The sequence below is a fragment of the Oryzias melastigma genome, linkage group LG23 (genome assembly GCF_002922805.2).
Source record: "Oryzias melastigma strain HK-1 linkage group LG23, ASM292280v2, whole genome shotgun sequence".
In the NCBI taxonomy this organism is placed as follows: domain Eukaryota; kingdom Metazoa; phylum Chordata; class Actinopteri; order Beloniformes; family Adrianichthyidae; genus Oryzias; species Oryzias melastigma.
Genome location: NC_050534.1, coordinates 15432147 through 15445190, shown reverse-complemented (window position 1 = coordinate 15445190; position 13044 = coordinate 15432147). Strand labels below are relative to the sequence as shown.

Genomic DNA, 13044 nt, shown 5'->3' with positions numbered 1-13044 from the left:
AAGTTTCCTGCTCCATTCTGATCCATGAACGTCTTTGTTTTCCTCGTCTGAGCTGGAATCTGGATTAAAATTGTACGCCTGGATAGGGGGCTGTAAGCTAGCAGCAGACGGGAAGAGGAGGCGGGGTTGCTCTGCACCGACTCACAGCTGAATCTCTATTGAACTCCTGCCGCTCTGCAGACACTATGTCCTAGAAAATGAAACGGGTTTCTTGATTTTGGCTAAAAACAATTTAAAATAAATTTTAAAAAATGATCATATTAGGACTTTAAGTGTCTGTTTTTTATTTAACCTTTGTTCTATTATCTGATTTGATAGACATTTATTTATCAAATGTCTTACAGTTTCCTCGTGTTATTGATGAAACATTTTACATTTCTGTGTTTTGGGTCCAATACTGTTTTTCCTGATTATTATTACAGAAATTCTGAAAGATTGAATGGACCTTTCTGTAAGGTAGCCTTAGTAACACATCTCGTTTGTGTTGCTTTTTTGATTTTTTTTGTTTGTTTTCAGGAATTTTTAATAATAATAAAAAAATACCACAGTCGGGGATCTTTCAAATCAGCTTTATTTCAACACAAAACTGTTTTCAAGTTTACTATCTTCCACTCAGATTAAAAAAGCACATTAAAAATGATGAACAATTTGATTAAATGTTCAAAAAATTACTTTCACCTCAATCAAAAGCAAAAAAAAAGAAAGATTCTCCTTTTTTCCATTGCTATTATCCAGAAACAACCCAAACATACCATAACGAACTTAAATAAGAGTGAAATATTGAGGCTTGATTGGTAAACTTTGACACTTTGGGGTTATTTTCAGCTCATGAAACAAAGTGTAAAACAAGCTAACACTTTCAATGGCACTTCATTGAAACTCTACATTGCATATTGCTTCATTCATGACGGGGGCTATACGTCCAAATTCCTTCATGACTCTCAAACCCCTTAAAGATGATCTAGTACCCTCTTAAAGCTTTTTGGATATACGCTCAATATATACAGTATATACATTTTCTTTAAATGGAAAATATGATGCCACCTAATTGCTGAAGTAAAATCCTAATAATTATGAACATTTTATGAAGGCTATTTATTATGGACCCTAAAGAGACATCACAGTAAAAAAAAAAAAAAAAAAAGTTTGTGGTTCCAGTACTATCTGGTGTGCATCAAATAGTAACTGGTGGGCACCAGATAGTAACCAGAATTTTTTTTTATTAAAAAAAAACATTTTTTTTCTGGTTATCTGATGCACACCAGATACTACTTTTTTCTGGTTATTATCTAGTGTGCACCAGATACTATTTTTTTGCTGGTTACTATCTAGTACACAACAGATACTACTTTTTTCACTGGTTACTATCTAGTACACACCAGATACTACTTTTTTCACTGGTTACTATCTAGTACACAACAGATACTACTTTTTTCACTGGTTACTATCTAGTACACACCAGATACTACTTTTTTCACTGGTTACTATCTAGTACACACCAGATACTACTTTTTTTCACTGGTTACTATCTAGTGCACACCAGATACTATTTTTTTCCCACTGGTTACTATCTAGTGCACACCAGATACTATTTTTTTTTTGCTGGTTACTATCTAGTGCACACCAGATACTACTTTTTTCACTGGTTACTATCTAGTGCACACCAGATACTATTTTTTTCCCACTGGTTACTATCTGGTGTGCACCAGATCCTACTTTTTTCTGGTTATTATCTAGTGTGCACCAGATACTATTTTTTTGCTGGTTACTATCTAGTGCACACCAGATACTATTTTTTTCCCACTGGTTATTATTTGGTGCGCACCAGATACTATTTTTTTCACTGATTACTATCTGGTGCACACCAAATAGGAATCAGAAAAACAATAAATATATATATATTATTATATATTATTATTATTATTTTTTTTGAAAATACAATTTTTTTAACACTTCATTTTTTTTTAAATTACTTTGATGTCCATTTAGGGGCTCTGTAATTTATGAATCCACTTTGCTGTAATGATGAAAACCTGGATAATGTATTAAAAACAGATGTAAACAAGTTTTTTTGACAACTCATTCAAACAATGCATTGTGATCAATATTTGCCAATCGAGTGAGCACAGATGAACACTAGTTTGTCGTAGAGGCTTCTGGGAATTTTTTTTATTGTAGATTAGGGCAACTAGTGAGGGAATTCAGACATAACTGTAAACATTTTCATATACATATTTTTTTTAAATAAAACACCATCAGGTAAAGAGAAAATATGTTTTTTTTCATAAAACAGAGTTTCAAACAATACATTATTGGAGACTATTTGGTTTGATTATGTAAACATCAAAGCCAATCTAGATGTCGAACTTTATTCTAACATTTTTATAATGTAAACAAAAGTTGTATTTCCCGGGACATCCCTGAGGTTCATTTTATTAAGTATACTTGAGTTCAAGTATATCAAGTATACTACAGACCATGAAGTGCAGGAAGTACACTAACTGAATACTTCTTCTGACTAAATTAAAACGCTTCAAGTTTACAATGTATAGATAGTAAATAAAAAGTAAACTTCAAGCACCTCAATATTAGTATAGACTAAGTAGTATACTTAAAAAAACTCATTTTTGCCATGGGAAGGCATTCATCTAAATATTAATCTAAACATTAACTAGTAGGCTTGCAAAGACATTCTTTACTTCATTTTTGCTCATACACGTCGGATCTTGCGAGTCTTCTTAGTTTTGAGGTTGGTCTGAATCATTGCTGGAAAAAAAACAAAAAATATATAAAAATTAAAAATATACATAATTTCTTATTTACACATAAAACCAGATATTTTTCATGTAGTTGCACATACAATTATTTTACTTCTTTTCAAATAATGACTTTAAAGTAAAACTAACCTCCAAAATCCAGCTGGTAATCTTGTCCTTGTACTTTGAAGTTCATGCGGTCTTTAGGATTTTTCTGGTACTTCTTTTCAATTTCATCACTGTCTATGGACACACCTGCCTGTTGAAACAGTGGATTCGGATTTTAATCAGCTCCACTAAACCTTGACTCCAAGGATGTCCTACCCTAGATTTGAAAATGTGCCATCTTCCTCCATCTCCTTCAAACTCCCACTTTGGTTTGGAGCCCAAATTGAGCTGAGGGAGGCTGACAGATCTAAAAACAAACAAAAAACATACAAGTTAAGTTATGTCCCTAAATACTCTCCAACTACTAAAAAGATGAAAATAGCAATTGTGCTGGACTATATAGTGCCCTGAATTTTAAAAGTAATTTGGACACCATGCCCACTACTTTTTTTTCTATTATGGCAAGTATGACATCACCGATTTTACAAAGTGAAAATCTTTCTTTCTAGCTAACACGTGCTGCTAGCTCTGTTTAAAAAACAAAATAATTATTAAAAACAGATAAATGGGTCCACATAAACATTAATAGATCTCCCTACCATAGCAAAAAGAAAAAACAATTAAGAAGAAAAAAATATTTGACTAGATCTTTATCTTGTTTTCTTTTTTTAAAGCTAACTATAGCCTCTGCTACAGAGCTAGCTAGCTAGCTAGCTAATGGTAGCTCCCTTTCCAAAAAGTTACAAATATTCTGTTTAATGAAGATTACTCCAACTGATATTGCACAAAACTTTATAAGTATTTTATTGTTTTGAAAATAATATTTTTAGATCAGAAATAGCTTTTTAAAGGGTCTTATTGTGCAATTATCCACCAAAAATAAAAATAATAAGAACTAAACACCATTTTTTTTTGTTTTATGGTTAGCCACAGAACGTCATTTTATTTTTATGATGAAAATGTTTTATATTTTTAAACAAAAAGAGTACATTGTGTTCATAGACTACTATAAAACATGGAGGAATAAACCCTTTAAACTTTTATAGTTTCTCACTTATCAAATGTAAATTGGATTACCAGATAATGGTTGCAATATTTCCTGATGTCATAGAACATGTGTTAAAGTCAAGGCCTCCGGGTAATTAAATCCTGCCCTCCAGATAATCTTATTTTATTGTTTTTAATGCCCCAATGCTATTTTACACTTATTTGTAACTTGTATAATTGGTTTTTTTTAGGCTGTTTTGGAGTTTAGCTAATATTTAGCTACATGTTAGCTGTTTTGGCTAATTTATGTGTTTTTTAAGGCTGTTTTGGAGTTTAGCTAATATTTAGCTACATGTTAGCTGTTTTGGCTAATTTATGTGTTTTTTTAGGCTGTTTTGGAGTTTAGCTAATATTTAGCTACATGTTAGCTGTTTTGGCTAATTTATGTGTTTTTTTTTAAGGTTGTTTTGTTTTGTAGTTTAGCTAATTAGCTACATGTTAGCTGTTTTGGCTAATTTAGGTGTTTTTTAAGGCCGTTTTGGAGTTTAACTAATATTTAGCTACATGTTAGCTGTTTTGGCTAATTTAGGTGTTTTTTAAGGCTGTTTTGGAGTTTAGCTAATATTTAGCTACATGTTAGCTGTTTTGGCTAATTTAGGTGGTTTTTTGTAAGGCTGTTTTGTTTTGTAGTTTAGCTAATTAGCTACATGTTAGCTGTTTTGGCTAATTTAGGTGTTTTTTAAGGCTGTTTTGGAGTTTAACTAATATTTAGCTACATGTTAGCTGTTTTGGCTAATTTAGGTGTTTTTAAGGCTGTTTTGGAGTTTAGCTAATATTTAGCTACATGTTAGCTGTTTTGGCTAATTTAGGTGGTTTTTTGTAAGGCTGTTTTGTTTTGTAGTTTAGCTAATTAGCTACATGTTAGCTGTCTTTGCTAATTTAGGTGTTTTTTAAGGCTGTTTTGGAGTTTAACTAATATTTAGCTACATGTTAGCTGTTTTGGCTAATTTAGGTGGTTTTTTGTAAGGCTGTTTTGTTTTGTAGTTTAGCTAATTAGCTACATGTTAGCTGTTTTGGCTAATTTTGGTGTTTTTTAAGGCCGTTTTGGAGTTTAACTAATATTTAGCTACATGTTAGCTGTTTTGGCTAATTTAGGTGTGTTTTAAGGCTGTTTTGGAATTTAGCTAATATTTAGCTACATGCTAGCTGTTTTGGCTAATTTAGGCTTTTTTTCAAAGCTTTTAGGCAGTTTTGGGGTAAGGCTAATATTTACACTCTAGCTTTTTTGGCTAATTTAGGCTATTTTAAAATTTAGCTATTTTTTATTTGTTTAGGTTAATTTGGTATTTAGCTAATATTTTAGCTGGCTGTCAGCACAGCGTTTATAGCTATCATTTTCAGCGTTTTTAGCAGCTAAATTCAGCTATAGCATTCACACTAGCACTAGGCGTGTTTGAGATCCCCCGGCGCTGCGCAGATCGCCTGGATTGCGGTGCATGTTGGTTAGTTTATTGCACTGACGTCACATGTGCGCCGTCACGAAATATCGCGAGAAAGGGGCGGGTTCAAGGCGCCTTCCTAAGCCAGCGCAGCCAGAAAATAGGTACTGCGCTGGCTGCATGCCGCCTTGATGACTACAAAACAATGCATTGTGGCAAATTGAGTCCGCACAGTTGTAGTTCGGTGTAAAATAACTGGCGCTAAATGAAGGATATCTGTGTATTTTTTTACTTTTTCTGGAAGGTAGTGAATCACTGATGAAAAAATAAACAAGATTTCAAATAATCTGTGGTCATATTTGTTATTGTTGCTTCTAAAACTTAAGTTTAATTTTATTTATTTATTTATTTGGGACAGTGCACATGCAATGAATCCCGCGGCTATTTTATTAACAGTTTTACTCCCAAAATATGTTAAAAAATAATATAAAAGACACAACAGCACAGATCATACTAGGAGGAGTGGCTTATTAACTTTCAGCTGAATGGTAAGGACAACCCCCAACTCCTTGATCTCGTACAGTCTCGTCGTTCACCCTCATCTCAGGCGCCTTTCTCCGCCCCCTCCAGCAGCAGCTTAGTCTCGCCGACGATGCAGCCGAGGCGCTGGGGATCTCAAACACACCTATTATCCCAGGTGATGCTATATATGTAGTTCATATTTATGTCAAAAGTTTTAAAAATTAGTTTTAAAGTGTTCAATAAATGTTTATCCTGTTCGGCCCACGATCTAAGGTGTGTTTTGGATTTTGGCCCCTTGTGTGATTGAGTCTGACACCTCTGTCTTAGAAAGTATTAGAAATTATTTCTTATATGATGCCAAACTCTCCACACACTCACTGTCTCTGCTGTTGTCTGAACAGCGGACGCCGAATGACTTTCCTCTTTCTGCGTTGACCAACTTGGCACATATCTGACAAAGACAGATTGTAAAAGAAATATCAGCTATAATAGTGAATTTAACTCAACACAATTTAATGAAAAAGCTTCACCTCTGAATCTAATCTCCAGTGTCTGACCCCCAATGTCAAACGAGAAGGAGCTTGATGGGTTACTCTGGAACTTCTTCTCTATGTCAGAGCTCTGCACTGGAGAGCTTTTAGTTGGTGAACTCTGACAACAACAGGTCAAAAGCTTTAATAAATACAAATCTGGAGCTAATTTCAGTTTTAGTTCAGAAAATATTCATACTTCTGTGAAATTTAAGAAATTAAGTAAAACAATCTCTTACTTTTTCTCCATACTTGACCCACTTACGTCCCAGTATACAGTACCAGACCCACACGGTGTTACCGTCATCCAAACGCCTCACTTTCACCTTCTTTCCATACACTGTAATCCTTTTAAAATCAATGCTCACAGCCCTGCAGAATCAAACAAACAGAAAGTATTTATGATTATGCAATTTTTAGCAAACATTTTAATAAATGTGTTGTTTTCTAGACCCTAATTTCTGCAAAAGAAGGAGTTAATTCCAAATTTGACTATCAATTGTGGGACTACAAGTGTAGATATCCTTTTGGTTACAGCCTCAACATGCTTTAACTTTACTTGTGCAACAAAAATGGTGCCCAGTTTTTAGCCGTCTTTATATATGTCTCCAATCAAGAGAAAAATGTCACAAGAAAATACAAAAAAACGCAGCATTTTGGTGTTCTGACAGTTTTAAAGCACTTGTTTTTGTAAGATTTCTCTTACCCATATGGTGTGTTGTAGATTTTGATGCTTTTGGTGTGGGGCAGTGAGTACTGGGCCTCCAGGATGTGATCATTTTCAATGTCTTTCCAACCATTTCCACCGTCTAGCTGCCACTGGTAGCATCGTCCGTCAGTAAGTTTTGGCACTAAATAAAAAAAAATATTAAGGTATACAAAACAGCAGAGCAAAAAATATTATTATTATTACATACTGCATAATCAAATAATAATAAAAACCTTTCTTACAGCTTGTTGGATGGTTTTGAGCTTGGCTTTTTCCAAATGAACCCCCGCCAACACCAGAATGGTTGAGTCTACATTTGGAGCCATAGCGGCAGTTTCCTTTCACAAAATACTTGCAGATATGCAAGTAAGAGCAGGCTCTCCCATTCTTGCAGTGGCCTTTATTGTAATATTTGCAGGGTTCTGTGTTTTGACCCTTAAAAGGTGAATGCATCACATGTTTAGCTCTTGTGTAAACATGGATTTTCTCATGATTTTTCATCTTCTTTACATGTTTTATTTAAAAAAAAAAAAAAAAAAAAAAAAAAAAGAAAAGAAAACAAAGCATACCTGACTGCTGACATCACTCTCACTTGAGTGTTGGTCACTGAAGGACAGTTCATAATCACTCCCATTTGAATCTTCATCAAAAGAACCTGGAAAATTAATCAAATAATGTGTCACTAAGGAAGGACATGACTGTTTTTTTCTTGTGATGTTGAATGGAAAGAAGGTGGTCTTCATGAAGACATTTTTTTTTAAAATACAAATGCTTTGTAAGAAATTTAGGGGCCCTAAATATGCAGATTTATTAATTTTTTAAATTATATAAATAACTAAATGTATATACTTTAACACTAAAGCTTAGTATGTCTGGTGGAGGAAAAGAAAAGAAAACGTTTAGTGTTTTTAAGGAAAAAAAGCATTTTCTTTGCTGCCCTCTAGTGGTAATAAAATGAACAACATGTAATCGCCGCTAAACAGCTGTTCGTGAAGTAAATTGTTTTTTAAAAGTTTTAGCAACTAAGTACATGTTCAAAATTTAAGAAAACGTTTCATAAACTAAATGTTAGTCCAACTTTTAGTTTTATGTAGGTTAAAGAGACATTTATGGAAAAACGAAACTGAAATTATTCAATGTCAAAGTTTCGACTGTGAACCCCGGAAATTCTGACGATTTTACTTTAATTCAGGTGTTAATTTTTAATACATAGCAGACTAAATGTTTAAATAAGCATTTCATACTTTGTTTTTAATGATCAAATATTGTCATAAACTGTAAAATGATGAAATTAGAAAAAAACGGAGCACGTATATTTACGTAAAAACAACATTCATATATTTTTAAATAAATGTCAAACACTTTAAAGGCTAATAAAAAGTCAAATCTAAAGGGGACTTACTGTAAGCAGACGCCATCGCTGATTTAGAAAGTACTTTCGTTTGTCTTCATGCAGATTTTAAATGCCGTCACGTTGGAGAATGAAGCCACGCCCACACAGTGAAAACATGTCCAACAGCTGTTTAGAGTTGGCACGATTCAAAAGATTGTTTTTATGATATCCTAAGAGAGAGAGAAAGAAGCATTACATTTAGATGATAAATAATTTGTATTTTTAATTACCTTTTGCTAATACTGTAAAATAAAAAGCATATTTGTATTTATTTACGGCTAAAATATATAAACATATAATATAAACATTTAACAAAAATAAATAAATCAGGTTGTATAATCAGTGACTAATTTACAGCTACACCCGTATGTCTGTTTGAGGGGTCAAACCATTGACTGTAAAAATAATTCTTATATACAGTCTATGGGTCAAACATGGGTGTAATTCTGTATTTACACCCATTTACCAATAGAGGGCAGCAGAGAAATAAACCAATGTTTTTCTTTTGCAGAGAAGAAGCATAATATTAAAACCTAAGTCTATGATTAAAACACTGCTGATGAAAATCATGTTTTTGGTGTTTTTAGTTTGTTTTTGTGGCATTTCCCCCCAAACATGTAGCACATATATATTGAAAATTAATATTAAAATGAGATTTTTGAGTATTTCTTTATCCAAATTGTTGATTTAATGGAATTCGATAAATAAATACACAGGGCTCTGTTGAAAATTTGCTTTTTTTTTTTGTAAACAGTTTTTTTTTTTTAGAACAAAGGCCACCCTCCCTCATTTTGCACAATTTTTATGCCACGATTTCCACTTTTTATCTAATTTTTCTTCCCCCTCACATTTTTACAACTTTAAAGGAAACAAAAACGTGATACTTTAGTTAACCGCCATAACGCTAGATGGCAGTAGAGAGGTGTCACTGCCATTTTAGTAGTATTTAAAAATTAAATTATTGACCCCCCCAAAAAAAGCAATGCGTCAAAATAATACAAAAGAAAACATTAAAGAGCAGGGGAAAGATTAGAAATAAAACAAAAGTCAAAAGTACCCGCCACGACGCTAGATAGCAGCAGAGAGGCGTCGCTGCCTTATGCTTCAATCATTAGTCAACCACTTTTTTGAGGAGACGAAGAAGAAAGTATGCACCCTTGGAAGGAGGAACACACAAACAAGGGTCGCCCCCTACGAAGGGTACTTGATTCTAAAATCCTGCATAGAACGTCAAAATGGAAATAACAGAACATCAAGACCACGCGTACACCAACAACAAGGATTGTGATTTAATTCCGGCGGAGTTCACATATAAAAGTAAGCCTTAAACGTGAGAAACGAAGCTAACAACAAACGTTTAGAGTTAGCTTACTAGCATAGTGTCCTTCTAAGACTCCTCAATACTTTAAGATCAAGGATGAGGTGTCTAAAGAACACTTTGTTAAGCATTTTTTGTTTTGCTTCAAATTTTAATAGTTTGTTCTAACACTTGTTTCAGTCATTGACATTTTTGTCTTATTCCTGCTTCAACATTTCAGTGAGCCGTGAAGAAGTGAAAGACTTTGTGAAGCTGAGGGCTTCAAATGATCACCTCTTCTCAGGAAAAAGATATGCCTCCATGTGGGCGTGGAGGTATGTATATTGTATTTTATAGAGTTAAACCATACGGATGGATGGAAAGTGTTTTATAAATAAAGAGTCATTTGATTTGTGTGTATATATATATATATATATATATATATATACTTCTTCAGACTAAATTTGAACAATTTAAGTTTAAAATAAATAGTCTATAAAAAGTAAACTTCAAGTATAGTGCCTCACTTTTAGTATAAACTTTAGTACACTTAAATAGACTACTTTTTCCTAAAGGAATATATTTTTTAATTTCTTAAGCTTGAACTAAAAATGTATGTAAAATCCTCGAAATATATTAAAACAGATTTTTATGGAAAAAAATACAATATTTCAACAGAATTGACAACAAATGTGAGTTAAAATATATGGAATATTTATTTAAATTAGTTTTACCCTAAAGCATATAAAAAAATATGTATTTTTTGTTTTATTTAATTTAATTTTACTTTTAAATCTTACATTTTAAACGTTATTTAAGATAAATTTCTACCTAATGTCAAAAAAATGTGTGTTACAAAATTTTAAATTATTTTCTCTCACCTTTATTTTTCTGTACTTGATCCTTTAATCACTATTTTTTTGTTAGTTTAATAAACATGAAAAATAGTGCATCTATAGAGAGTTTTAAAACCTCTTTTGTGTACAGAGACATTATGAAGCCTCTTGAAGTGTGAAAAATAATTATGAATTTTTATTCATATTTTTTTCATTCTAATGTGTAAATTTTTAACCAAATATAGAATTTTCTTATAATTTGTAAAATATGAACTGTTGTACATTTCAACCCTTTAAAAATATTTATATGTTAAAAAATGTATAGAATAATCAAAAAACTTTAAGGTATTCATATATTTTTAGTAAATGTATGGACATTTCTTAGTGAGAATTCGTAATGTTTTCTTTCTCAGTCGTTTTCCCTCCTAGAAATTTGTCAACTGACTAATTTAAGCCCCAAATGAAAGAAAAAAATTATAAATTAAAGGAAAACTAATAAATCACAACATGTTTGCGACATCTTTTAGGACACAATAAATACACTTAATATTGGACAAAGATAACACATCAAATACAGTTAAATGTAAATTAGTATTTTCTGTAAGTTCTTTATTTTTTTATGTATTTGTTAGAGATTGATCCATTAGCATCTGTTTACCTGGCAAACCTTGAGTGTTGAAACCTCTTCTAGTGCCATCCTGAAACGTATGGGGCTGCAGCGTAAGATGAGTCACTGTCAAGCATCTAAAAAATAGGAAAACTTGAAAAAGAGATATAAGGTACCAAACATTTTCTGTTAACTGGTGGGAAACGAATTTTCTGCTAAGTTTCTTTCTTCTCTATCCAGGATCTGAAGTATCCTCCAGCAGGGGTGACAGTGCACCCAGAATCCTGGTCTCTGTTCTCGCTGATGGATGATGCCATGCAGGACCGGCTGCAGGGAACGGCTCCCGTCCTCAAAGCCCTCAACGGCGTCTTACTGCGCAGAAAGAGGAGGGCGCCTGTCGCAGAGATATCTTTGGCTAAGGATTTGATAGCCGATGGACCTGAGGTTGAAATCTCACTCAGCAGAGATGAAGATGGAGAGGAGGCGGTGGTGATGGAGGGGATAAACGGGAGGAACTGTGAGATGGAGAGAGAGAGGGCACTAATGCAGCGAGAGAAGGCGGTTCTGGAGCGGGAGCTCGCCGCTCTGGAGCGAGCTCGGGCGCTGCTGGACCGGGAGAAGGCCACCTTGGAGAGAGAGAGGGCCATCATGGAACGGGAGAGGGCGATCATGGAGAGGGAGAGGATGATGCTGGAGAAGGACAGAGACGTCGTGCATAGTGAGCGGGTCGCTTTGGAAAAAGAAAGAGCGAACCTGAAAACTGTAGAACGTGCAAGGACTGAGGAGGAAACAGGAAGCAGCAGGGCTGTGAACTCAGAGAAAACGGACAGAAAAAAGCAACTTCTATATTTGTTTGAAAAACTTATAGAGGGTATTTAATCTATTTCTAGTCCCCTTTACCTTTATTTAATTAAAATAAACGTTGAGCCACTCCTAGTTGGGAAAGGTTCTCAAAATGACTTTATTGACTTGTGGTTTCTCTGTACACAACACACAATTTGCATTATTCTTAACCCCACTTAGGGAAAAATAACAACAAAACACACTCTTTCCTTCCCAAATCAGACAAAAATCTGACCCTAGATGTTAGAGAATTTGGTCCAAGCTGATGTGCATGATCAAACCAGTCACTGCTGTCCAAAAAAAGTCATCATAAATCATATTTTATATTACAGTACAGACTTTACAACCACCGATTGTGTTTAAATGCATCTTTTTTTATTGTGTAATATACTCAATTTATTTTCTCATTAAGCTCCAGCTTCAATAGAACGTATAGATCACAAAGAAGTGTTAGTCAATATTCTTTATATAACTTTTATTTTTACAAAACATATTTAAACAGTATTTGGTGATTGGAACATAAAATGTTGCATTTGAGGATCTTGAATTTTACCTTTTGTCAAGTTGCTGAACAGTATTTGTGTTTAACCACAAAAAAGGACAGGAAGATGTAAAAGTAATCACTTGAGTGATGATGAGAAACCTTTAGAAATACGTTTGTACCACGTTTAAGCAGCATGTTTGACAGTACAGGTAAAAATAAAAAAAAATCTATTGCAACTCATGGCTTATATGAGAGGTGAGATCACTGTAGTCTGTGTGGTCGTATGTACAAACTCGTGTCCATTTGGTTGTGTGCAGGCGTGTGGGTACGCGTGTGGTTAAATGAGGTTCCCGATGGGTATACGGGGCAGGCAGACGTATGCCTGTGGGGTCTTGCTGAGGTTGATGGGGTTGCCGTCCAGGCGAATGTCCTCCAGCGCATTTCTGATGTAGTTAAAGTCGTTCAGGTTGCAGAACGTGTCCTCGTTCATCATTTGAATGTTGTTACGCTGCAACAGAATATTATATTTTGTT

The 13044-nt window shown here is 33.8% G+C and overlaps 3 protein-coding genes across 4 annotated transcripts in view; 1 reads left to right on the top strand and 2 right to left on the bottom strand.

Moving 5' to 3' along the window:
- Positions 1 to 2208: 2208 nt before the first annotated feature.
- si:ch211-244b2.4 (uncharacterized protein LOC541512 homolog) lies at positions 2209 to 8596 on the bottom strand. Of its 2 annotated transcripts, none has more exons than XM_024283940.2 (10): positions 8454 to 8596; positions 7621 to 7706; positions 7285 to 7486; positions 7049 to 7193; positions 6582 to 6714; positions 6343 to 6463; positions 6191 to 6263; positions 3081 to 3171; positions 2907 to 3015; positions 2209 to 2766 (listed from the first exon to the last, which is right to left on the bottom strand). In XM_024283940.2, exons 1-10 carry the CDS (start codon positions 8467 to 8469, stop codon positions 2711 to 2713), a joined length of 1032 nt encoding a protein of 343 aa, XP_024139708.1. In that variant the 5' UTR covers positions 8470 to 8596; the 3' UTR covers positions 2209 to 2710. The 2 variants fall into 2 exon arrangements, with proteins under 2 accessions (XP_024139708.1, XP_024139717.1); XM_024283949.2 differs by having other exon boundaries at positions 7294 to 7486; positions 8454 to 8594.
- An 837-nt stretch (positions 8597 to 9433) lies between these two features.
- Positions 9434 to 12143, top strand: si:dkeyp-38g8.5 (uncharacterized protein LOC568385 homolog). The gene is given in 4 exon segments (XM_024284011.2): positions 9434 to 9761; positions 9983 to 10076; positions 11269 to 11356; positions 11425 to 12143. Coding segments are annotated over 4 exon segments (903 nt in total). The 5' UTR covers positions 9434 to 9679; the 3' UTR covers positions 12064 to 12143.
- Positions 12144 to 12785: 642 nt separating this feature from the next.
- epyc (epiphycan) overlaps positions 12786 to 13044 on the bottom strand; it is a 20978-nt gene continuing 20719 nt past the window's right edge. Inside the window, exon 10 of the mRNA XM_024283887.2 lies at positions 12786 to 13019. Coding sequence (XP_024139655.1) covers positions 12849 to 13019 — 171 coding nt within the window. The 3' untranslated portion in view covers positions 12786 to 12848. The remainder of the gene's footprint in view (positions 13020 to 13044) is intronic.

Excerpts from the sequence above, each read along its gene's own strand:
- si:ch211-244b2.4 (XM_024283940.2), bottom strand. Across the intron at positions 7,194-7,284 it reads TCCAACAAGCTGTAAGAAAG|TGCCAAAACTTACTGACGGA; the intron begins GTTTTTATTATT and ends TTTTTTATTTAG. Across the intron at positions 6,264-6,342 it reads ACTGGAGATTAGATTCAGAG|ATATGTGCCAAGTTGGTCAA; the intron begins GTGAAGCTTTTT and ends TGTCTTTGTCAG.